We start from the raw sequence: 24322 nt of genomic DNA on the forward strand, positions 1-24322 counted from the left end.
CACAAAAGCAGGGAGAGGGAAGGAGATAAACTTTTGACCTAAGACCCTAGGGCACTGGGTCAGATCTCCTCCTCTCACAGAGCCACATGAAGTCTCTCGTCCATGCAGAGCAAGCCTGACCTCCAGGGTGGAAGTCTCACATCGGAGTGAGCCTTCAGGAAGTCTCAGGGCTGAGGGGATCCTTCTGCAATTTGGACATGTTCTTCCAATGAATTCCAGGACCAGGACTCACAAGAGGCTCCTACACCCTACTAACAGTTTCCACAGCGCGCAAGACCATCAGTTACATAAGAGTAGCTGAAACTGGTGGGGAGAAACCAGGTTGCCAGTTGCAAATATGCATGTATTGTAAATTAATTTAAGGAACAAGTTGCTGACCACAGGCCATCTGCAGGAAGTGTACTGTAGATGACTGTAGCTTCTATCGTGATAGATTTAACCAGAAACAGTCTTTGCAGAAGTGAACATCAATTGTAACGTCAGAAAATCTTTCATCGTCCTGTCTGTGACAGCAAGCCATGAGGTAGGAACAAAAAAAAAGCAGCAAACTCCACAGGTGTGGGCGACAGCTAATGCTGACATAGCTATAACGTAGTCAGGGGTTAAATTAAAAAGTCCTTCTGATTACCATATAATTTCCCCCATTGCCCACGAACCACTTCCTTTTCTACCCATGAATTCTTCCCCATCTTCACAGCAGACAGAAGGCTGGTACTTCTGTGTCAGGCGAGCATGAAGTTGGTTGCTGTAACTTTCTGTGTTCTCTGCTTTCAGTTTGAAGCCCTGTATGGTGAGTAGCATTTTGGATTATTCTCCTTGCAGTAGATGTCTCTATGGAATATAACTCACCCAGTGACAGGAGACGTTAAATGAGGCATGATAGCAAGGGGTTGGAGGAATAAAGGTAATTAAGGGAAACAGCTGCAAAAAGACCACTCTCAACTTAAATATCACTGGAACTGGTGGGAAGAGAATTCCTGCCAGCACAGGGCATTTGCTCTGAAACTAGAAAGTACAAATTTTCATTGTTTATATTCTTTAGCTCATCTGCTCAGTGTTACCCTCTAGCTTTTTAGACTGTGGTGCTCCAGCCCGATTCCCTTGCTGGGCATAAGGTCTTACAGCAGCATGACGGTGAATGGCTTAATAAAGAGAAGCCAAAATATTGATATTAAACCTGCTCTTTTTTGGGCTGGGAATTTTTATACTATGAAAAATGTATGTGGCATGGAAGAGTGGATGAGATCGTTTTGGTGCAGGCTTGAAATGCAGACTGAGTTAAAAGGAACTGTAGCATTCCTAATGCTGCGTTGGCATGGTGACAGCACTGATCTCAGTCCAGCCATAAACATGGATGTAGCGTTTTTCAAGTTTCAGTGTTTTATCACAATTATGCAAAGTAAAATACCAGAGCTCACATTTATCTGCATTTATCTCTAACCCACATATTACCAGGCCAGGATAGAAATACAGATAAAATCTGATTAAGAAGAGTCTTTTTTTCATACATATACTGTCCAAGGATTTGGTATGATGTGTCATGTAAGTAAGACCTGAGATTTAGTTACTGAGCACCATCTAAACATGTTCCTTTGAAGGTCATGCGAAGGGCTATTGAATGTGTTTGCTTCTGAAATTCTGGTGATACAGGATAGGTTTCAAGTCCCCCTGTAGAATTTAAGTACTCCTGAGGTTTCACATAGAATTTAAGCTTTCATTTAAATAAAAAACAGTTTCCAGCTCTTTAGGCAATGCAGATACCCTTCTGAAGGTTAACTAATACAGCGATAGTATACTGAGTTTTCAGATACATTGAAAAGATGGGTGAAATCACAGGGACGGAGGATTGTGATCAGTATCTCTAAAGGGACATGAGCTGCTTTTTTTCTCCTTGAAAAGTTATTCTTAAATCTACTGACAAAAAATCCTATCAATTTTGTTAAGTATTTCTCAGCTAGTCAATTTAGCAGGTATACTTGACAAGCATACTTTTACATGTGGCCAGAGCTATCTAAAAGGCCATTCCTTGTGGGAAGAAATAGGCTGCAATTTTAAGGGTGCAAATAATTGTTCTATCTGATACCAGCATTTCTCCCTTCTTTCTCCTTTCTTTCATATATGGAGAATAGGATTTGAGCAGGGGGCTGGGGATAGGAGATGGCAGGAGAAAGAGACTGCCTGTAACAAGAAATGGTATCTCTCAGGCTTTTTACCTTACAGTGCTTTCAGCATAAAAAGTACTAATTATTATCATTCTTGCTAAAAAGGGCTGTAAAAGATCGGCTTGATGTAGGACACTTTAGCATGATACTCTCATTTAGAGAACAAGCTAGCACTCCAGAGAGTGCTGCCAAGCATTGTGGCAAATTTTTGGGACTAAAAGCAGAGTAACTTCTAAGATTTTGTTTTTTTTTTAAACTTAGTGATTAGCAAGCCCTACTTGTGATCTATGGATGGCTTTTTTCAATGTAAATAGGTCACAGAAGGTGATATATGTGGATATATGTGTATTATGATTTGATAACCCAATTGTGATAAAGGAATTGTTTGTAAGAGCATGGAGCCTCTGGTGCCTGTAGAAAAACACAGGCAACAGGATTTTGGAGTACAGAGCTATAGGATTCCATAGCACTTGAGGCCTTTGCTATGAAACGTTGCACATGAGCTTTTGCACGCCAATATTTGCAAAGCATTATCACTGTTCACCCACAGATCTCCTGTTGTCAATACAGGAGGAAATCGTGGTCATTTCTTAAAAGGGTGTCTGAAATATTATCAACAATGGCTGCTTTGTTAGTGGTATATTTTATAAGAGTTTCCGTATTTCACAATATATGTTATACGACAGAAATAATTCAGATTATAGATCGCTTCCTAGAGTAATTCTGGCCATTACTTGCTTTGCCCAGAAGCACTGCTTTCCTCTCTTAATCCTTGATTCCTGAAAGATAGGAACAAATTAGTTCTAGGCATATAACTAATAACACTGAATTGACAGTGTTATCTTTCAGAGTGCCTTGAAGGGTCAAAGCTATAGCAACTGAAAAAACTGTGTGTGATTTCATTACCCGTTTAGTATTAACAAAACAAATATGTTTGTTTTAAAGACAGGGTCTGCACTCTCCTTGCTCATCTTCAGAGGCAAACCCAAGTAAAATTATACTTGTTCTTTTTATCAGCTGCTTAGTTTTCTTAGAGCTGGGGCAGACAAAACAAAGACCAAGAAAACCAAGCAAGAGTATTCTATTCTCCTACCCTAAACCCCAAGTTTTAAAATCAATCAAAAGTTTTTTTTTAAACTTCTGTTAGGACCAAAATGTGTAATGGATTGGTGATGTTTGCAAATAGGATTGGGTCTGCCAAAGAGGAACCAGAAAGTCCAAAATTGTAATCCCATTAAAATGAAAATAACCCGCCCTCCATTGGCCTCAGTGTCCATGCATACTACCATAAAAATTCCCCAACTTCTGCCAAAGTTCTTTCCCACTGCAGTAAAGACGAAATTGAGACGGAAATGTACATGACTGTAGACACACATATACATAGAATGTATACCCCCCCCCCCCTTCTTTCACAGTTTAACATAGCAAGATGTTACTTTCATACACATGTTCATCTCTTGGATTTACATCTGAACCACGGTATTTGTCTTGACACTCTGCTTCACATAAGGTGAGCCAGTAACAACTCTATGCAACTCCACAGCATGACACTGCTATGAAACAAATGAAAGATTTGTTTCCTCTTGTCTCAAAGCCTTCATATGCACTTGAATTAGCTCTTTTATGAAAAATACCAAAAAGGAACCTTACAGCCAAATCCAAGCATTTTTACTACTGAACCTGTGAGATTCTTCTGTCATTTTCAATAATACCATGATGTTGTCTTTTATTCACATATTTTTAGGGAGGTTTAGTGAGTGAATCTCTCAATATTATTGGACGTTTAAACCCCAGTTTCCTATCTCCCATCTCACCAAATGTACATTTATGCTGACTGTAGCTTGGCAAATGACATCCCAAATATGTCTGGCCATTAACGAGAGTGTTACAATTCCATAGGATTACCCTAGGAATGAACCGGTACAAATGGGCACAGGAGAACAGCAGTCAGGCACAGGGAGGGGGGAATAAGTCACGTTTTAGTATGCAGTGAGAGCATTCACATCAGGAGCTGATGCAGAATAGCTAGTGAGTTGGAAATTCATATCAGATCTCACCCATTGTGGTCATCCATGTAGACAATTTTGTGTTTTAATCTCAGGCACTGTTAATCTCATTTTAAAATGTTCTCTCATTATACTATGCTAAGCACACTTTTCTACATGGTCACTTGTTTCAGAGGAATACTAATTGCATCACATTTACCAAAATGCTCACTCAGAGAAATACATTACTGAGTCCTTCTTGAAAACGGACAGTTAAGGCTTCTGGGCCTGAGAGGATACAAAATGATCTTTCAGCTTGCCACAAGGTCACAGGAACTACGTGCTCAATGACCTCCCTCTGTCCTTTTCCATTAAAAACAAGGATTAAAACCATGATCCCTGACAAACATTTTAAACCACCCGGTATGAAAGGGCAATTTCATTAGCTAGCAGTAAAATTGAACTATTCTCAGTGACAGAAAGAGAAATGAAATTCAAAGCTATTGCTTTCGCACTCAGAGTAGGGTAGCCCCACGCTCCTCTGGGGCACTGGGGGAATATGGTACCACTTGGCTCCGTGGCTGCCCCAACAGTCAGCATCCACCTCTCCTCTCAGATGACCAGTGACAAATAGAGAGGTCTCAGCTATGGGTGGGTGCTACTCAAAAGTATCAGGTCAGCTTACATATTCACCATGCTCCCTAGCTTCTGCTATATCAATACACTTGTTCTTTTCTTCCCTTCCCTAAATAATTTGTCTGCTGTTGGGCCTAATTTTAAAGGTATGTTACCAAACTACAGACCATCAAACATTTTAAAAGCATTTTAAAAGACCTTTATTTCAAATGCTGTTCTCATAGCAGCTGTTTTCTTTCACCATGCAACATGCAAGTCATCAAGAACTGTTTCTTTATTTGACCTCTGCTTTCAGCTTTTCAGACTATATGCCATTATGAGGGCTTGCACTTTGTGTATTTGTGCCTTCAGCATATCTAGAGCTCTATTTCACTGTGTGTTGGTGAGCTGTGTGTTTTGTCTGTCTTATCTTCACACCAGTGGTACAAAATGCCAAATACCTTGTCTGTTATCACACACTTAAGTAATAGTCCTGAGAGAAGTACAGATATTAGAACTGTCGCTGAATTAGATAAGGGTGCTGACTGTGCACAGTAAACCAGGAAGAGTGTGATAACTAGGAAGAGGGTAAATCAATCAAAAAGGGATAACAGTTTCTATTGCTTTCTAACTGAGCATCACAAAATGCCTTCCAGAAGTCCATTAGCTTATGTGTCACAGTAAAAATATTTTAAACGAGTATCATTCATTGCAATGCCCTTGCCAATGGTAGTGATTGGGGAGCAAGAATTCAAAGAAGGAAAAAGCATGGGCACTAAAAGATTGCCTCCATCCAGAAAGAGTTGAGAGCATACAAAGGTACCCAAATGAGAATAATCTTCTGTTCCTTTGCATATGTAGGCTGGGTGTCAAAGATAACAGGTGCCTTGGGAAAAAGATTATTTATGCTGTGTAGTCAGTGCAATACCTGGCACAGTTGGGGACCTAAGCTGTGTGGATCTAGACCACTATGTAGCAGTAACAACAAGAATAGGATGGTGCATCAAAGTCTTTAAGTATTTGCCCCATATTTCCTTAGCATCATAAAATCCTGATGTAGAGTATATTTCAGTCTAAGCAGCCTCTGAAGGACTTACTCTAGAAGGCTATCAGAAAACAGGAAAAGCAGATACAGGTTTTTTTCTACTTGTCTGCGTTCCTGTCTGTATCTTTAATTTTAGAGCACCATAAAAAGAAAAATTCCAAATGAAACACTGTTAGGCTGTGCTATGCTGCCAGTACTGACATACAAACCATTTCAAAGCAGTACGTACCACCAACCCAGCCAGGAAATTCCACTCATTATTGCCATACTGCGTGGTGATGGAGGCAGTGGCTTAAAAAACAAATCCAGAACAATTATTAAAAATGTGCCCATCTCCTGTAATGGAGGCTGCCTATGCACAATGGACCGAATACAGTTTGATAATCAAGAAGAGAAAAAGTTGCTATTGAAAAAGGAACAAACCCATATGCATTGCTTGAATATTTTCTTGCTGTATGTGTTGGAGCGTCTTCTAGCTATTCATTCTGGATGTGCCATAAAAAGACGTTTTGATGCAGTGCTGAGCAATGGGGGAAACAGAAAGAACATAGACCAAAATGACCATTTCGGTGTGGAAACAAAGTATAATGCTGCCTCATTGCAGACTCTGGATTCATGAGAAATCAAAAGTAAGCTCTTTTGTTTGGGGGCAGATTTCCTCAGCATTTTGGGGTTAATTTTACTTTCATCTCAGCTTCTATTTATGAAGTACATCTATTACTTAAAACTTGCGTTTTAAGAATTTGTAAATGCTAGATGTATGATCAATATTAGTTCTTGCTCAATGCATTTTCTTTTTAATTTGATTTTTATATTTTGTGCTTTTATCACACCATATGATTTTATAGTGTAGCACAGACAGGATCAGATAGCCTAATGACACAAATTAGAAAATAACTTCAGCATCTTAACATTGCATGGCTCAGCCCCTGTTCCTGCATGTCTCTTTTTGAATTTTAAACAGAAAACTATTTTGTATTTTTCAGGAGTTGATAGCTGCTCGTCAAGACCATGTAAAAATATAGGTAAGACACATTTGCACAATTTGTTTTATGGTTTTAAATGCCTTTCAAGATCAGAAAATACTGCCCTTGAAGAAAAACATTGTCATTTTTTTACAGCACACTTTAACATATTTTTGTTTGAGGGAGTTTCCCATGCCTGACTTTACAAAGTCAAACTGTGAGATAGCAGGAGGTTCTTGGTCAGTTTACTTTCTTTTTATTTTCCAATAAATTTGAAAAACGAGAGATGGACAACACCTGAGAATTTTTCAGACAGTTTTTGGGAAGGCCAAATGTGAATTTTGGATTGCATGTGGGTGCATGCACACAGTGACATTTGTCCTCTACTCGTCCCATTATGTTAATGATAAAGGTGCTATAGACATCTAAGTAATTAGGTTTAAACTTTATGTCATGCCTCAAACCACTGTCTACTTTAGAAAGGAAACATAGGTCTTGTGGTTAAGGCACTTATATAGGAGTTTTGGGTTCACATCCCATTTTAAGTTTTCAGTTACATCATTAGGGTGCAGATTATGAACTATAAAACAGAGATAATTATCATCATCTTTGTCCCACCTTGTTTTATCTATGAATAAGACAGTCTGAGGCAAAAATTATATGTCCATATAGTGTTTGGTCCAAGGGGGCCTTTAAACATTATCAAGTAACTCACTGATCCAATGCTAACAGTAACCTCTCCAGCCTTATAGCGGTAACAGTCCAGGTCTTACCTCACTTATTTTCTCAGTAATGTCTGACATGACCAGGATGATGCACTGGTATCTCATTGTACAGGCTGCTTTCCACAGCCAGCCTATTCTGAGTACCTACATGCCTTAAGTTTCAATCACATGGTTCACTTGCTTTGTTTAAATTAGTTTCTTAACATTTTAGGGATTCTTTTCATTGCTAAGTGAGTGACTGTACTTATTGTTTTCATGATTTCAGATCAGCCTCATGTCTCTGACCCCCAAGTGATGGTGGAATTTGAAAATGGAAACTTCAAGTTCACATTCCCCAACCCAAAAAATGTGAGCGAGTTCAGCATGACCCTCTTCAAAGGGCATGAAAAGAAGGAGATCTGTGCACTCCATTTGAGTGAGGAAAAAGTTATCCCCAAGAGTAATGTCATCTACTGTCAGACAGAGCACTCAAATAGCAGCACCACTTTCATTCTTAAAAATCTGGAAAGAAAGCATATCGACATTTATACCTACTGCCTGGAGATGTTCTTACCCCCTCCTTATATAGATTGCCGGCTGAAAGAAACCTATTTGTATATCCAAGGTAAGTTTACTTTTCTCCTCCCCTCACTTCAGTTTAGTGATAAGTAGATGTTGGGCATAGCTATGCTGCAGTGAAAATTGTGACTAGAGTTTGCACAGATATTTCCAAGACAGCTTAAAACTACTTAGCAGGGGGCTGGTAACAGTGGAGCTGTGTTGGCAGACTGCTCAGCGTGGCCTCTCCATATTTATTCATCTTCATGGGCAGGTTTTGCAGGCCATGCTGAGCTCTGCATATTGTTGGTGGCACCCAAGCTAGCTAGACTACACCTTCTGGAGTACTGCAGTCCCACCTTTGTGTGCAGCAGAAATTTCCCATTGACTATTTTCCAAGCTGCTGAATGTAAATGTTAAGATTATTTCTAGCTGGGGGGGAAAAATCCATTCTGAGAGCTATCTTCATGTGCCTGGCATAAAAAAAAAAATCAGCTGTCAAATATCTGTGCTAGTAGTGGTATAAAGAACTCTCTGATGCCACAGTGATGTGAAAAAGATGGTGTTCACCTCTCTGAAGCAGGCCTTCAGCTTTAGAGCCTTCTTAGAGCAGAAGAGTCCACAACTGCTAAGAATTTTTGGCCTTTTACTGAGAAGGGCTTGGACTAACTTCACAGGCTTTAATTTTGAATTGCCTTTCACTCAGTGGCTCTTTGGTACATTAAGATGAAATATTTAATAGTGGTTTTGCTCACATCCCTTCTTGGTTCTCCATATAGTTCAGTTGCAACATGGTACTGCCTGTTGTCCTTCCCTTGCTATCTTCTCCTATCACTTAACACCAGGACTAAACAAAGAAGCTGAAATCCTAAGGCTACAATCATGTGGTTGGATCAAATTATCCCTCAGTCCTCTCTGAACTTAAAACAGCTTCTCAGATTCAAGCTGTGACATCCTTTTTTGTCTGCAGTGTTTCCCAAAGCTGTCCATTTGTACAGATAGCGAGATGCTCATAGCTACTGCCAGCTGTTTCATGACCTAATCATATTTTCTCCCAGATCCGGGCAAGGGTAATCTTGTGTCCCTCAGCTTGCCTTCCTATTCAAACATGACTGCCAAAGTCCACCTTTCTTTTGACCAGGCTGCCCTTTAAGTCACCTGTGGTACTCACTGAATGTAAGCTTAAGCCTTGCTCAGATCTGAAATACCACCACGCTCTCAAGCCTGGCTTGGTTTCTTTTCAGCCTACACTTTCAGCCCTGTTGTACCAACAGTTTCACCTCTGCTTCTGGAAAACTGCAATGTTCTGCTTCCTCCTGAATACACTTTTACAAGGTGGCTTTTCACCCCATGAAAATTCTTCTCCAGAGCTCACTTTTGCTAATTTATTAATGTGAAGAGAAAAGGGAAAGAATTTGAAAAGTTATCTCAGGGCAGGGGGTGGGTGGGAGGGGAATGCAAATTATCAGTAATGACTTTTTTTTTCCTCCCTAACTCCAGATAAGGAAGACTGCATTTCACTGGGACTCATGTCATGGATAATTATTGGTTTGATCATGTTTGCCATGATTTCCTGTGTCTGCTGTGTTGTAGCCTGTTGCTTAAGGAACAAGGTAAGCAAGTCTATGAGATTCTGCAGAACCCTCCTTCCAAGGGTCATGGATGGGGAACTTGATTTAATGACATTTAGAGGGTGAGACGGGCACATACTCACTCAGCACGTGATGTGTTTTTTGACAAAGAGACTGAGTTGTTAGTTTACACTGGAATTCAGTCATTGATGACAACAGCTCAGATTTAATTTTTCTAAGACAGAATTGTTTATTGATTTAAAGGCTGGGAATCAAAGGGAAGAGGAGAAATGCTGCACAGGCCAGCAAAATTACTTTGGTAAGCAATTCCCCTGATTATTTTCTTCAAGAAGGGGAAACAAATCATCAGTCGAGCAATTCCAGCTCTGTTCTGGAGCAAAACCACTAAAACAAAGAACCAGTTGGCTCAGGAAAGAAAGGAGACCATGGACATTAGTTATTCTTTTGGACAATGTGTGGTTTTCATTTTCAGTTTGTTTTATTCCAAGTTTTCTATGTGAGCGCCTGTCTATTCTGACTTTAATATTCCCACTGAAAACAGCCAGACTAACTGCCCTACTTAAATAACAAAGGCAGGAGTGGCAGAGGTTAGTGACCACAAATTAAATTCATGGCATTTTCTCTCTGTTTGCAGAAACAGCAGTGTGAATCCAACTCCCATGAGTACAATAGTGAATACATGCCCATGGCAGCAGTGAATGCAGCTAAAAAACCAAGAATCTGAGGTTGTATTAAGCCTAGTTGTACTTCTGCTTGTATCTGTTGCAAGGCTTTTCTCTGGGAGGGAAAGGGCTGCTTGCTATGTCTCCCATTGATTCTAGGTGGGTGGGTGAGTGGGTGGGATTGTTAATGGAGTTCATGCTACCATGTAGCAGGAAGAGGAAATGAAAAGCAAAATCTCTGGAAACCTTTTGAATTGGAATGGTGGGCTGGTTCTTAGAAATACAACTGCTTCACATCAGTGCAAAGTAATGATCTTATACATGAGGAAGAGATGTGAAACTTTTCCATTCAGATTCTTCAGATGATGTGTGGTACCCAAAATCTCTCTGGGGAAGTCATTTGCTATATTTACTGAGTGTTACTGGCTAAGGGCAAATAATCTGTAGAGAATGAGGAACTTCCTAACTACTTAAACCCTTGCATAGTAGCCAGAAGTAGTTTTGGATACAGAACAGAAGTAGAATTTGGACTGATTCAGACGTATGAGGGTTGCATGTAACTAATTTTCCATTCCTATTCCAGGTACAAGTTGCCTGTGGCATGGAAATTCTGGCAGCAGAGCTTTCCAGCTACTTGAACCTGGACAATGGGAAATCAGCATTTCCTCACCTTTCCCAGCCTCCCTGAGCTCTCGCGATGGTCCTGTGCTCAGTGATGAGACACCCACTCCCGACCTGTGTTTTGCCCTAGCCTTGAGTGTTAACTGGCACACTGCCTGGTCCACTGACTTGTACATGAAGTGCTAATAATGTGTTAAAGATGTCAGCTTTTAGTTGAAGAAAATTTAGTGAGTTTGCTTGAGAGTAGATTCCTGTAGTGCTGCTACAGAGGGAACTTTTATTTTCTACAGTCTCCTTTATGATAAACTTTCCACTGGGGACAAAAAAACCAGACTACCTCCAATGCCAATCCTTGTGGCACAGCCATGAAGCACTGTCAATGTATTGCACATGCCCTTTTGTTAGGGCTAGTTTAGCCTGATGTTATCAATACATCCTTAGATTCACTGTCAAACTTCTTAGCACCACACTAGGAGAGTGCGGTATGCACACATGCTTTCCTGCACCAAGCTGTGGGACAGCAGGGGAACAAAGCCTGAGAGACCACAGCAGAGTCTTCACTGTGACACAATACCTCAGGTGTACACATCTGTATTTTTCGTATTTGTGCTATTAATGCATCTTTGCCATTCACACCTTGGGGCTCCTCTTATTTAATTAAATTCTGAATTGTTTTACTAACAGAGGAATATATTACTTTCAAGATTGCAATTATTCTTTAAATCTGTTCAAAGCTGCAGGATCAGTCCCTAAATCAGGAGGCACAATCTCTCCTATTCACATCTTGCAGCACAAATACAACACAGTCCATAAGGCCAGTGTATTCATGGACTCTGCATTGCAATTATCTTCCTCTTGTGGTTTGACATGAAACCTTTACCACTTCCCCAGTCAGTGCAGGCGCTACTTGACCTGCCTCAAATTGCTCAGAGCCTTCAGTATGAATGAAATGATCAATCCTTCATGCTCCTTGTGAAATCCATCAAAACTCTGACCAAAAATGACCAACTGTGAATCCAGCCTGGATATGGTGCCAGACACCGTTTGGCTGCTGGAAGCAGAGCGGCGCGTTGATTCTGAGTCTCTCTGTAATTCATCGAAAAAACAAATATTGGTCAGAGGACACTATTGTGAAAGGTACATAGCCTGCTTGTCTGGCAAACAGAAGGCTGGTTTCAAATTTGATAGTGCAAACAGGGACTGTCAGGCACGAAGACAACATAAGCTGATACGTCGAGAACAGGGTTTTCCTCAACAAACACCTAAGTACATAGAAGTATTGCAGAGAGAAGGTGCAAATTGTTAACTGTGACATTAAGCAAAGGGGAAATGAATAAACCATCAAATGAAGTGGGGACTGCCAGTTTCACAGCCCATACCCTGCTTAGATAACCAGCTCCTAGGCAGAGATGTAGAGGGGCACCCTGGTGTGTTGGGTAACATTACATTCCCTCCTGTTGTTCTGCCACATAACCTTTGCCAAATTACTTGACCTCCCCAGCAAAAAAAAGCCCTCCTCTGTACATCCACAAATACACTGATTTCACTATTTAAAAAATACTGGTGAAATTATTGCCTTTGAAAATCATTGCCTTTGACAATTATTGCCTTTGAAAATTATTGGTGAAAATAGCTAGCCTCTACTGCCTATGAGAAATGTTGGATGCAAGATCCTATGTAACAGTGGAGAGTCCTATCCCCTGGAACCTTTTACCAGACTGAGAAGGAAATTCAAGGAACAAAGAGTTTCTGAAAGAAGGAAAAACCTGAGGTTTGCCTTGAGATGCTGCTGGATAAATGACAAATGATGAAAGTCTGGACTAGGTGGTTCAAAATATATACATTCTACTCTAGAGAGAGAAATGATTCATACTCATTGTAACAAAGCTTTTGGAAGTCTCAGGTTCCATCACAGCTTTCTTTTTGGAAAAAGAGATTTTTATTCTTAATAAAACTTTTTTTGTTATGCCACATGTATCCATAAGAAAGTTCATGCATGCATGCATGCCTTGTGAAAGAAATAAGCTCTATAAAATCCACAGTGCAATGGGGAGAGAGTATGGGGCAATTTATCGCTGTCTAGCATCTTTGTGGGAAACAGAAAAAGGACTAAGGAAAAAAAATATTGAAAAAGTAAAAACCAAAAATTTGGATCTTTTTCTATGCAGTGAGGTAATGACACTGTTTGAATCTGTTTGTCTCCTTTTATTTTCATGAGAAAGTTTTTGTCGTATTGTCCCATCTCTTCTTCCTTTCTTTTAATCCCTTATGCAGTATAAAGATAATGTTCAGGATTAATTTGGAACATTTTTCAGTTTCTTTCTGCCATTCTTCAATACGTCCAAATCAAAAAGAGCTGGAAGAAGATAAAGGATAGCAGAATGAGAAAAAAAAACTATGAAAAAAGTAACATGAGCTGAGTCTATAGACTATGTGACAAGAAAGGATTAAAATAAAAGAAAACAAAAAAGGAGTCAATAAGAATAAACAAAAAGCCTGGTATTCTAACAGGTCATCATTTGAAAAAGTAACAACTCTCTTTGCAAACTCCCAGTTTGGGGAAAAGACCATTTTAACAGGGAAAAAAGAAAATCAAATAAGAATATTTCAGCCAACTCTTCTACAAAATCTACTTTCAAGACAAGCAGAAGCATGAGTAACATCCAAATAACGTCTAGGAAATCAGAGATCTGAGAGTAAAATAAACTACTAAGATACAATATCAACCTATGTTTTCTCTGTTTGCTATGTAATGCTTTAGGATTGTAACAGAAATTTTACAATTGTGTGACAGTCCACGAGGAGGCCTCTACAACCTGTCCCTCTCCACCTTTGTCTTCTATTGCTTTACGGGGAATATGACTGAAAGAGTATTTTGGCTATGGCTTTTCCAGAAGCTGAATCCCTAACAACAGTGTTCATGTAAAACCAGTTTCTGTCATACAACATGTAACATAAGATTCAGTATCAGTAAAATGCTTTCATCCTTTCTGATTTATCATTGCTATAAGTCGCCCCACATGTATTTACACTCAGTAATGCCCTTTAGATCTTCCCAGTCTGTTCCAGTATGGAGTGTATGAAGTCAGTGAGCCAGTAAACCAAGTAGATATGTATGGCAAAGAACTACTTGTAATCTCCTTGAAGGTTAAGACCTGAAATAAAAATTTACAAATTGAGCAAACTTAATCTTGCTAAACAGATAGTATGATCTGATGTGAACAGGTGAAAAATGTCACAGATGACAACTACAGCTACTCCAAAATTTAAGGAAGGATAAATGACAAGAATATCATAATTTGAACATCTGCATATCTTGAGATGGTTTGAAATCCAAACCTTGATATGTATTTTGCAAGCTTGTCTTCCCAACCTGAATTATGAACCCAAATCTGAATGCTCTTGGAGTTTAATGATTAGATTCAAGATGGCAATTTCATACCTAATATATAGCACTGGGAATGAAATGACACCATGAAACACTGTGGGCCATTTTCCCTTAGTAAAGGTATTTTGTTGACTTCAAAGTTCAAGTAGTTCTAAATTCTATCATACTTCTTACAGACTTTTACAAAGTTTATTTAAGGCTGGGGAAAAGAGGCTCTCGAACTAGAGTGAATCAAAATGAGGATCTGTACTGAACATATCATACAACATTATTCATAAAGTGTTTTACAATGTGGAGAGTCCCTTACGCATGTGAATCTATAAGCTGACATGCAGAAGAACACAGCAATAATAAAAATAGAAAAAATACAGGTTATTTAAACTATTTAGTTAAAAATAAATCCAACTGGTTAGTGGGGACTTCTGCCCATACAAGGTTTACTGGGGAGCTGGATCTAAGTCTTTGCCTTTGGTTTGATTTTAACTGCAATGAGATACTCCATATACCCAAGTCCCTTGAGTTGTCCAGTCCATCATTGCTATAGCAATCTCCCCACTGTCATAAAAATTTCCTATTTCCTTGAAAGATGAAATTTTGAGATTTGTATTTATGTTCTATGATTATGAGTTCAATTCAGTGGGGGTCGTGTTTGGAGCAGAGGGAGGAATAGGAAGGATTAAACAGCTTTTCTGGCAAAATGAACTGGACAGGTATGAACTGGAGATATGAAGAAGAGGTCAGGGGGTGAACTTCATCTAAATAACTATGCCTGAGCTATTTAATTCCTCCTGGGAGTCATAGGATCTTGTATGGCTTGAGATCAATTTTTAAAAAGAGATAAATCAGCTCTGATTATCAACAAGAAAGATTTAGCTGCTGCACACATCAAGCATAATAATTTTTAAAAACTGCAAACATTAACAACTTTGAAATATTGCACATCTTCCACATATTAAATCCTGCATCAGTCCTCCTAGTTTTTAGTACGCTGTTGGCAAATCCATCACCAATGATATTTCATTCTCTGTCCCAATGCATTGCAGGAGCAAGTTTCACTGCAGCTTATATAGTTTGTTGCCATCTCTCAGAATTGAGGCCAGGATTTAATGTCTGGATTGTGCAAACACTTGCAAGGGGGTCGTCCCTTTCCCCCTGCCAAGAAGGAAGGCTCATTTGCCACCCTAGGGTTCTTCTGAAAAAATATCTGGAACACTGAGAAAAATGGAAATTATGTTAGCACCAGCTGATGAGAGCAGGAAGGAGCATATTGCCTTCCAAAGGTGGCAGTTTAACTGAACATAATCTATGGAGTATGAGAACTCTGCATAGGCTTTTCAGGCTACTGAGGCCAAATTTTGGAGGAGGAAGCTCAAAACTGGGATTCTCAGACCTTTTGCTGGCTACTTTCCTCCACAAAATGTAAGGTACCTGTGTTTGTCTATTCAATCAAATCATTTTCCCTTTGTAAGACAAAAAAAAAAAAAAAGACAGGATTTGCTCATTAAGTGTCTTTTGGGCCTGAGTGAAACAGGACATTGTAGTAAGCACCTGGCTGAGTGCCAGTAGGAGTGCCTATGTTGATCCTCCTATCTATGGATCTTCCTGTTGATCAGGCTGGCATGGGGCTACAACACAGCTGGGCAGGACCATGACCAAGACAAAGGGACAACAGTCTCATGAGGGTCAGAGCGGGAATTAGTGCTGCTGCTCTCATGAAACTGAGATATACCTAAGTAGCTCTTACTAGCTATTACATCCTTGAACACCAGACCAGTGCTTGTGTTTCCATCCCTTTTCCTGGCTATGTCCCTGCTGTTCAGTCACAACCACAGCCCCATGGAAAACTACCTGATCCCATGCCCTGGCTCCTCTTAAGGCCTGTGCTTCAGAGGCCCAGCCAGGACTTTCTCTCCTGCAGCATGAGAAGTGCTCTGGGGCATCAGGCTATCAGTAGCAGGACTTTACAGTAGCTCACCTGTGCAGAAAGGGGAAGCTCAGGTGAGATGCATGGCAGAAGCCCCTGCTTGATTATACAGTGGTCATGAAACAGAAATTAAAGAGATTGCCATGGTCGTGTTAAAGGGATGTGTGGGTTCCAGGAGTGTAGGAAGATAAAATAAATTAATTAAAGGATTTAGGATTTGGGGAGTTGCAATACCTCACAAGCGTGACACAGTCCTCATTTGCAATAAAAGACTGCAAACCTTGCCTGTGAGGACAGGTAGCCTCCAGAAAAATACCTGGCATCCACCAAGTTGTTTGACAAACCTTAGCCAGGCAGTAACTTCTACAGACTACAATAGACTAAAATAAGCAACACTTAAGGCATACTGCCAGAGCAAAAAGTAGCTTTGCTTCCAAAAAGCCATGTTTTTTTACTGAAGGGACTGACTAAAACATGCAGCCAGTGAATAAGGATCTCTTTCAAGCACAATATTTATTCCACAGAACACTCCCTGGCTCGGGGCTTTATCCCTGTATAAAGGTCTGATGGAGACCTGTCCTCCTGTACACTAGCTGTTACCCACGTCTTTTTCTTCTGTGAAGGATCTGATCAGCCCCTGACAGGGGCACCCTCTGCAGTCCACCTGGCCAAGGAGCCATATCGAGGGAGTGCAAGAGCTGCTGATGAGTACCTCTTCACCTGTAGTTGGAAGAGTCACCTTTTCTGCATTTCCTCATTTCTTTTTCACACAGCAAATGAAAAGAGGTATGAAGGATTTCCTACGGCAACATCTGTCTCATCAGCTTCAAAAGCTAAAGGAAACTTCATCTCCATCAGAAATCCGACCCAGATGAAACAAGCCCTGTCTTTTCTGCTAAGTGTGTTGGTAATCTTTCCGTTTAAAGAGTAAAGAAAAAAAACGTGCTCTTTACTGGAAAACATAGATGTGCTAAAGAAAACGGCCACCCATGTTGAATAGTGGCTCATGATTCATAATTTCCACTGAAAAATTGAGTAAAAGAAATATCCTCTTCACTCAAGATGGTGAAAACATACATTTTATTTGGTGAGAAAAGAGGCCTTTATATGTTTTAAGAAAACTCCTGTCACTAAGTGCAGTTATTAATTCAAACACAAGTCTCCAAGTGACCCCACATGCCTTCAGCACACAGACCACATATCTCCTTCTGTAATTACAACTAGCTGAAGTGTCTTTCGGAGACCTGAACTACGTTCCAGTAATAGTGACCCATTTCACTTTCCATGAAAAAAAAGCATTCAGTTAGTAGACATCAATAAAAACAACAGCTGTGAAGAAAAATATGCGGAGAAACATTGCTACAGCTAAGCTAGTGGAATAAAAAGTATGCAGTGAATTTTTTTAATGTAGACATTCAGTCAGATCACTTTGATGGCTAACCAGAGCATCCCACCATGTGACCATGGAATCACTTCTGAGTCATTTTTAAGCTACACTTTCTCTGCTTTCTGTGGTGCTGGCAAAAGCAGACAAAGAATGTGAGTCTAGAGCAAGAGCAGCAAGGATCATTTTTCAGGCATTTAAGTGCTACTGAGCAATCCACAAAGGATCTGCCTGGGTCTGCAGCACCTTGAGGTGTCCAGAGATCTTGCCCTAAGAACCTATTAGCAGAAAAGTGCAATTCCTTTGCCTGCATACAGTAGCTCCCTGAAGCCACACTCCAGTGGCTGAATTCACAAGTTTTGTCACAGAATGAATGGATTTAAGGTCAGAAAGGGATTTTTTTAGGTGGTTAGGACATGTACCTAGAACATGGCTCATTCTCCAGTAAGCTATTGGTGTTCTGTGTGATCTGAGATCTACCAAAGAGTTGAGAAACTGGAACACTCAGCCTTCCCCAACCCAATATATAGCTGTTTGGCTTGGGCAGTGGATGCCACAGTTGACTGAAGTACTGTGGTGTCATATCCCAAGGGCCTGCGGGCAGCACTTCACCAGGGGATTCACTGCAGCAGGTCACAGAGCTGGAGAAGGGATGGAGCATGTCCCTGCAGCCTAATGGTTGCACCCTCACAGTACCATTCCAAGGACTGCTAATGAACTTCACATGAAAAATTCAGGGATAAAGTACCAAAATGGATTTTGAATCAGAACTATGGCTTGCCCCTCCTCAGGTGACTGCTAGTGACTAGTGGACTACAGAGATTTCTCTATCCCACACTCTCCCTCAGTGAATCTTCAGCCTCTTACAGGATGTTAAGACCACCCCTCCTGGGAGGGACTGCTTGATAGCCAGGAGGATGCTCAGTAAAATACTCCACACTGGGTAAGCCACGTGCTACTGACACAATTAAAAATCATCTTAATTAGGCATTTTGCAGCTGGATGCTGGCTAGTCTCTGTGCCTGCAGACAGATGGTGACTCATATCTGCCAAGGGCAAGGGAACACCTATCAGAGTTTATAATTTTGGGAGGTTTTTTTGCAACCATTTTCTACATCATTGTCTGGTATCATCTCACACATTGCCAGTGTTTCCTGTGTCAGAGACTAATACTGCTGTAAGGAAACCATCAAGCATGTTTAGAGCTACCCCCAGTTACTGCCCCTCAAACATACAGGCAAAATTCAAGCTGGCAGTGAGATTTTAGTGCAGTGAGGGAAACAGAAGACACTGGAGTAGGGGGGTCTGGCTAGCAGAAGAAGCATTGAGGTTTCAGGCAGTTATAGGAGTAAGAAGGGGAGTCTTACCCTCGCCTCCTTTTCCCCCTTCTACTACCTCACTCCTTTGGGTTACAGAATTCCCAGCTGGGACCCTGTGATACAGCTCTCTAATTTCTTCCCCTGCAGGAGCCTCTGCTCATGGTGTGTCTTCTGCAGGTCTGGAAAGAAGGAGGACCAGAAAGGGCTCTGCATGTAGCTCTGCTCATACAGGAAGCAGGGTGGAAGAGATGAGACCTGCTAAACAAGCCAGATGAGGGCTATCATTTGTCTGCAATTTAGGGAAGATTTGCTCAATGTCTGTCAACTGAACTGGGATCCTTGGAGGGAGGAAGAGAAAAGGAATTTATAAGAGGCTAAATGGATGAAGAGACGTCAGACTTGCTCCTTTGGAGAACTCGTATTTGAGTAATGCTTTGCAAAGTCACTTTGTTTCACAGTGTAAACTGTATGGACAAACTTTAATGAAACTCTAAACTATGCAAAAGTCAAATGATCTGGACTTTCTTAGCCAAGGCTGAGATTCAGGTCACATTTGCTTAAAATATAGTTAATCTGTGAATACTTTTGCCAGATCTGGCTAGTTTTGATTTGACATCAAAATAATGCAAATTTCACAGTCCTTTCATGATGTGCTTGCATCGTATTCAAACATTTGATGAAGCTCTGTGGTTTTCATTAAGTTTGCGTAAAGCTTTGAGCCAAATTCAATCCCTTTATTTGCAGAGGCAACTTATGTGAAATGAACTCAAATAAAACAGAGAGTAAAGCTGTTTTTCTCTGGTTCCTAGGTGGTCACTGCTAACAACTCTGTAGGCCAGTTCCAGCACTGCTACAGTAAAACTCTCACTGAAGTCTCTTTCCTACTGTCCTTAGAGGTCCCTGGGAGCTTCCCTTCTAGGCAGCTCTCTGGGGTCCTGTGTAAGGGCTGGACAATCAGCACTAGCTTTCTTCACAAACCTTCTCTGGGTCTTCAAGTTTTGTAAGGGCCACAGGTTTCTCAAGCTACAAGCAAGAGACTTCAGCACAGTAAGCAGCCTGAGACTAAACTGACTGTTGTGAACTTTGAAGAATTCCCAGAGGGTTGAAAGTGGCAGAAAACAGTCTCTGACACCAGCCCCTTTCCAAACACAGGCTTCTAACACATCTTTTCCTCTGCTACATCAAAAAGGGTTGAAAAACAGTGCAAAGAGCATGAAAAGCAGCTGGTCTCGGATTCTGTACACATGGATCAGGGCCTACAGCACAGTTCCGCTGACACCTGCACCTGTTGATAACTCTAGGAGAGTCAACTGAACATATACAGAGCAATGCTTAGGATCTTCATGCAGCACAATACATGTCACAGATAATGATGCTCATAAATAACAGTAAATAAAAATAACAGCAATGTGAGTTCACATGTGGAAATTCAAGCCCTCGTTTGGAAGTTCACCTGGTGATGCCAGCCAAAAAAGCATTTCTCAGTGTGCTACAGTTCTGCAGGGCTACCAGCAACAAGAAATAAATGAAATATTCTCATAATGAAACTACACGTATACAACCCCAAATGCACCGAGTAAGCAGATCTGCTAGAAGTCGATACTCTCTACCTGCTTGTATTCAAAGCAAGCATACACTGCTACTAGCAGCCTGCCTTCTGAACAAACCCAGAGAGCTTCTCATGACAGCCTGGGATCAAAATCAGCAACTTCAGCAAGACACATCTTCAGGCAAGCAACAAGGTCAGAATCTTTTATCAAGATTGGCTGTATTTTGAGAATATTAATTTCAATATTGACAAGATAAAATTAGTAATATTGAAATGAATTATTAACCACACAGCTTCCAGGAACTGAAACCCTACAAACTTAATCTCTTTTTGAAAGTTGTATTTTATCTAAGCACATTGAGACTTTGATGATCAAATAACTTAATCTATCAAATATGCAGAATATTTCTGCTCTGAGGAGCATAGAATTGATGCACACTTTCTTACAAGCCTGTCATGTTGCCAAATAAATACATATATCTCCTCACTTTTTTTTCTAAAGAACAATTGAAGGAGCTAAATGATATTTCACACAAATCATTTTGATGTCTCTACTGTTCTGTTTCATTCTTCCCCTCCTGCTCCTTCATATTTGTCTTCTGCCTTTAACTTGGAGGTTCCTCAACTGAGTAAGCTTTATGCCGTGTAGATACAGCAAGGCCCTGACCCCTCCTTTCAGGTCTTGTGGTACACACAGTGTAAATCGAATAAAATCATAAAAGCCTTCCCCATTGAATAAAATCATAAAAGCCTTCCCCGCCTCTACACATCTTCTGAACTCCACCTGCTCCCAGCTCACCCAGCTATAAATGGGCAATGCTTACTTGGCTGGTAGGCAGCTGCCGTGGAGGTGTCATTGCAGCTGCTGCCCCTGTGTGTACTGTGAAGCCACGGTGAACGTGCCCTCATTACGCGTGAGCTTATAGGGCACCAACATCCAGGTTTCATTTTGACCTTCACCTTTTGACTACAAACAACTGTGTGTCAAAACCTGTTTACCACAAAGTACCAACTGTGATGGGTGTATCAAGGGCAACTGGAGTCCGCTTACTTCAGGCGCAGACAATATGAGCACTGTGCAGAACTAAAAATTCGCTTCCTCATCACAGTGAACAAAGAGCCTGTGAACTTCCCTGGGGAGCTCAAAAGATCCCACATAGCCCACAGCAAATTCCTCTCTCCAGTTTCACAGCTCAGTGCTCTCCCCTCGATACTGGCAACCCAGAGCACCCTTGCTGATGGGAAGGAATTCCTTAGCAAGAATTCAGGCTGCATGATTAAGGACTTCAGTGACCCCTGTGGACATCTGAAACTAGAGCAAACAGGAGGCAAAGCAGGAATCGAGCTCCTGAACCTGGCTAATGCAGCACAGCTAGCAAAGGAACAAGGTCCGCCTAGAACTGCCGTGCTCCGTGGGCTCGCCACTCCTTTCCTCTTCCAGCTCAGGGGCACCCCTAATTTTAGTGCCAGGCTGAGCTGAAAGCTGAACAAGATAACTTTGTTCCCTGCCTCCTGAGATATATCTGATTATTGTAGCAGTGGAGGCACAGCTGTCATGGCAAGGTCCCTTTCATAAGAAATTACTCCTAAGACAAGTAGCCCTATGGCACAGACCTTTCCCACTGCAATGACAGGTGGATTCAGAGCACCCTAATATATTCTGGGGCCCAAGATATATTTGGGTCTCCCATAATTATATGCAGGCTTGTATGTAATAGGTTACTCTGCTTTAGCTATTTCCCTGCATCCTGCAGTATGGTTCTCCACCTGTGGGTCCCCTCCATGGATGCAGTCAGTGAAAGTGGGGAGTCTCTCAGGGCAGGGGTGCCCTCCTGGAAGAAGGGCAGGGCAGGTGCCCCCATTCAGGACCAGCTACCCCTGGTAGAAATAATCTAAGCAGTGGGAAGAGGGGGCAAGGCATTACTGACTCTATGCCCTGTAATATTCTCATCCATAAAAAGAGAAGGTGTCTAGTGGACTTAGGATAACACAGTCAATAATCTGTGTTTTGCAACTATCTCTGTGTCTTTTATGCCCACTGGAGATGTGATGGTGCACAATTATAAGAATGATCAAAAATGAGGAATTGGGATAATCTGGTAAAAAAGTCAATGCACAGTAACATCAAGTAATTTCAAAACCCTGCGCAGGTCAATATTGAGATGGTTTCTCCCAATGAAATAAAGGTCCTGTTTGTTTGTTTTTTAGGGTGTGGTACTCCCATGTAGTCCAAGAGTGTTTTCATCCTGGTATATGTGGATCTTTAGTATGTTACTCAGATTTCCTCAGTGAGCAAAGCGAGTGAATAACACCAGATATTACGCAGCCACAGCCATGATTGCTGGTATCTCCTTGTCTCTGTCTGGGTGAGAAGGATGCAGACAGCACAGAGTGGCCTTTGAGATGTCCTAGTTGTAGGCGGTATTGTTGTTCTAAAAACTGCTTAGATGCATGTGCGGTTTTGGCTTCTGAGAACTGGGTTGAATGATGGTTGAAAACTTCAGTATAGATGCCACTGATGTGTGTACCAGAGTTACAGATGATGAGGCAATCATTATAATCAGTGTCTTATATTATACATAGATAAATACTATATATATAGTATACAATTATTATTGCATATACACACATATGCACACATACATTATTATAATCAGTCTGCTCTGGATGACATATAAACAATCATTTCTGGTTTATGGTCCAAACAAAAGAACTGGAAAAGTCAGAAAACTGTATTATTTACAATTCTGAGTATATGAGGAGACAGGGAGACCCATACCCTATTATTTTTTTGCAATAATTCCAGAACAGGAAGAATATTACTAATTTGAGAATGAACAATGTCTACCAGTCTTTGGTAAAAGATTTACAGGCACAAAGTTGGTGGGCTATATTTTCATAGTGTCCCATTCTAACAATTACCAGGGTTACTGGGGTTATATCAGCTTCATGAGGGGAAAGACAATGTAGACTTGAGCAGTGTACACTGGGGAGGGTGATCCGGTGTGCATAAAAGTAAAGCCTCTGGGCCTTTGGTTCATAGATCAAGTTCCTCTCCTGTGAAAAATGGCAGACCCCCATAGGACATGGTGTTTGAAAGCTCTAAAGCATATTGCCACCATTTTTTAGCCATTAAGAATAAAATTAATTACATTGGTCCTTTACTGAGGGAGGAATACTATGGCATTGACAGCACAATGCCTGGGAAGAAGCAGAGTTTCTAGAAAGGTGTCAGCACAACAGGGTTAAAACTTGTGAGCTGCAGAACACGGTTCTTAATTGCTGCCAGCAGGATGTTTATATTTTGAGGTGGGCCTGATTCCTCAACAGGAAAGAGATCACATCAGTGATGAAGAAATCCTTTGTTACAACAGAGGAGAAAAAGTTGCGGATAGGGAAATAGTATTCAGAGCCTTACCAGTACATAGCCTTGGTATGTCTCTGCATGGCTAGGTACTGATTTATATTTTTAAAGACCTGAAACATAGCACTTTCCCCCAGGCAGCTATCACAGATGGACAAACATATTCAACCTCATCAATACAGCAGCTGTTGTATATCTCACACAAAGAGAACACTGGGAATTGTTGTGCATTAAAGGACGGAGTTAAAGGAGGGCCTTTGCTTTTAGATGGAGATGCAGTTGCTATTGGAAAACTCATGGCTTTTAATTTAACAGATTTTTTCCCCCACATTTTGTCATCTGCTACTGCAAACCAGAGTGATGCTTCCTAATGAGACCAACATACAATTTTCTTCTTACCAGAACAAGGCACAGATTATTTCTATGTATCTATCTCTGCATCTCTAAAGCATAAAGCACACTGCCTGGACCATTTGTGAATGCTA

General features: G+C 40.8%; 1 protein-coding gene across 3 annotated transcripts; it reads left to right on the forward strand.

Moving 5' to 3' along the window:
• The first annotated feature begins 668 nt into the window (after positions 1 to 668).
• On the forward strand, positions 669 to 13060 carry ICOS (inducible T cell costimulator). 3 transcript variants are annotated; one of them, XM_009913891.2, is made up of 6 exons: positions 669 to 790; positions 6794 to 6832; positions 7763 to 8101; positions 9535 to 9647; positions 10261 to 10351; positions 10872 to 13060. In XM_009913891.2, exons 1-5 carry the CDS (start codon positions 733 to 735, stop codon positions 10348 to 10350), a joined length of 639 nt encoding a protein of 212 aa, XP_009912193.1. In that variant the 5' UTR covers positions 669 to 732; the 3' UTR covers position 10351; positions 10872 to 13060. The 3 variants fall into 3 exon arrangements, with proteins under 3 accessions (XP_009912193.1, XP_069637750.1, XP_069637751.1); XM_069781649.1 differs by lacking the exon at positions 669 to 790 and adding an exon at positions 5817 to 6436; XM_069781650.1 differs by lacking the exon at positions 669 to 790 and adding an exon at positions 5817 to 6260.
• The last annotated feature ends 11262 nt before the right edge of the window (positions 13061 to 24322 follow it).

Source organism: Haliaeetus albicilla, chromosome 4 (genome assembly GCF_947461875.1).
Source record: "Haliaeetus albicilla chromosome 4, bHalAlb1.1, whole genome shotgun sequence".
In the NCBI taxonomy this organism is placed as follows: domain Eukaryota; kingdom Metazoa; phylum Chordata; class Aves; order Accipitriformes; family Accipitridae; genus Haliaeetus; species Haliaeetus albicilla.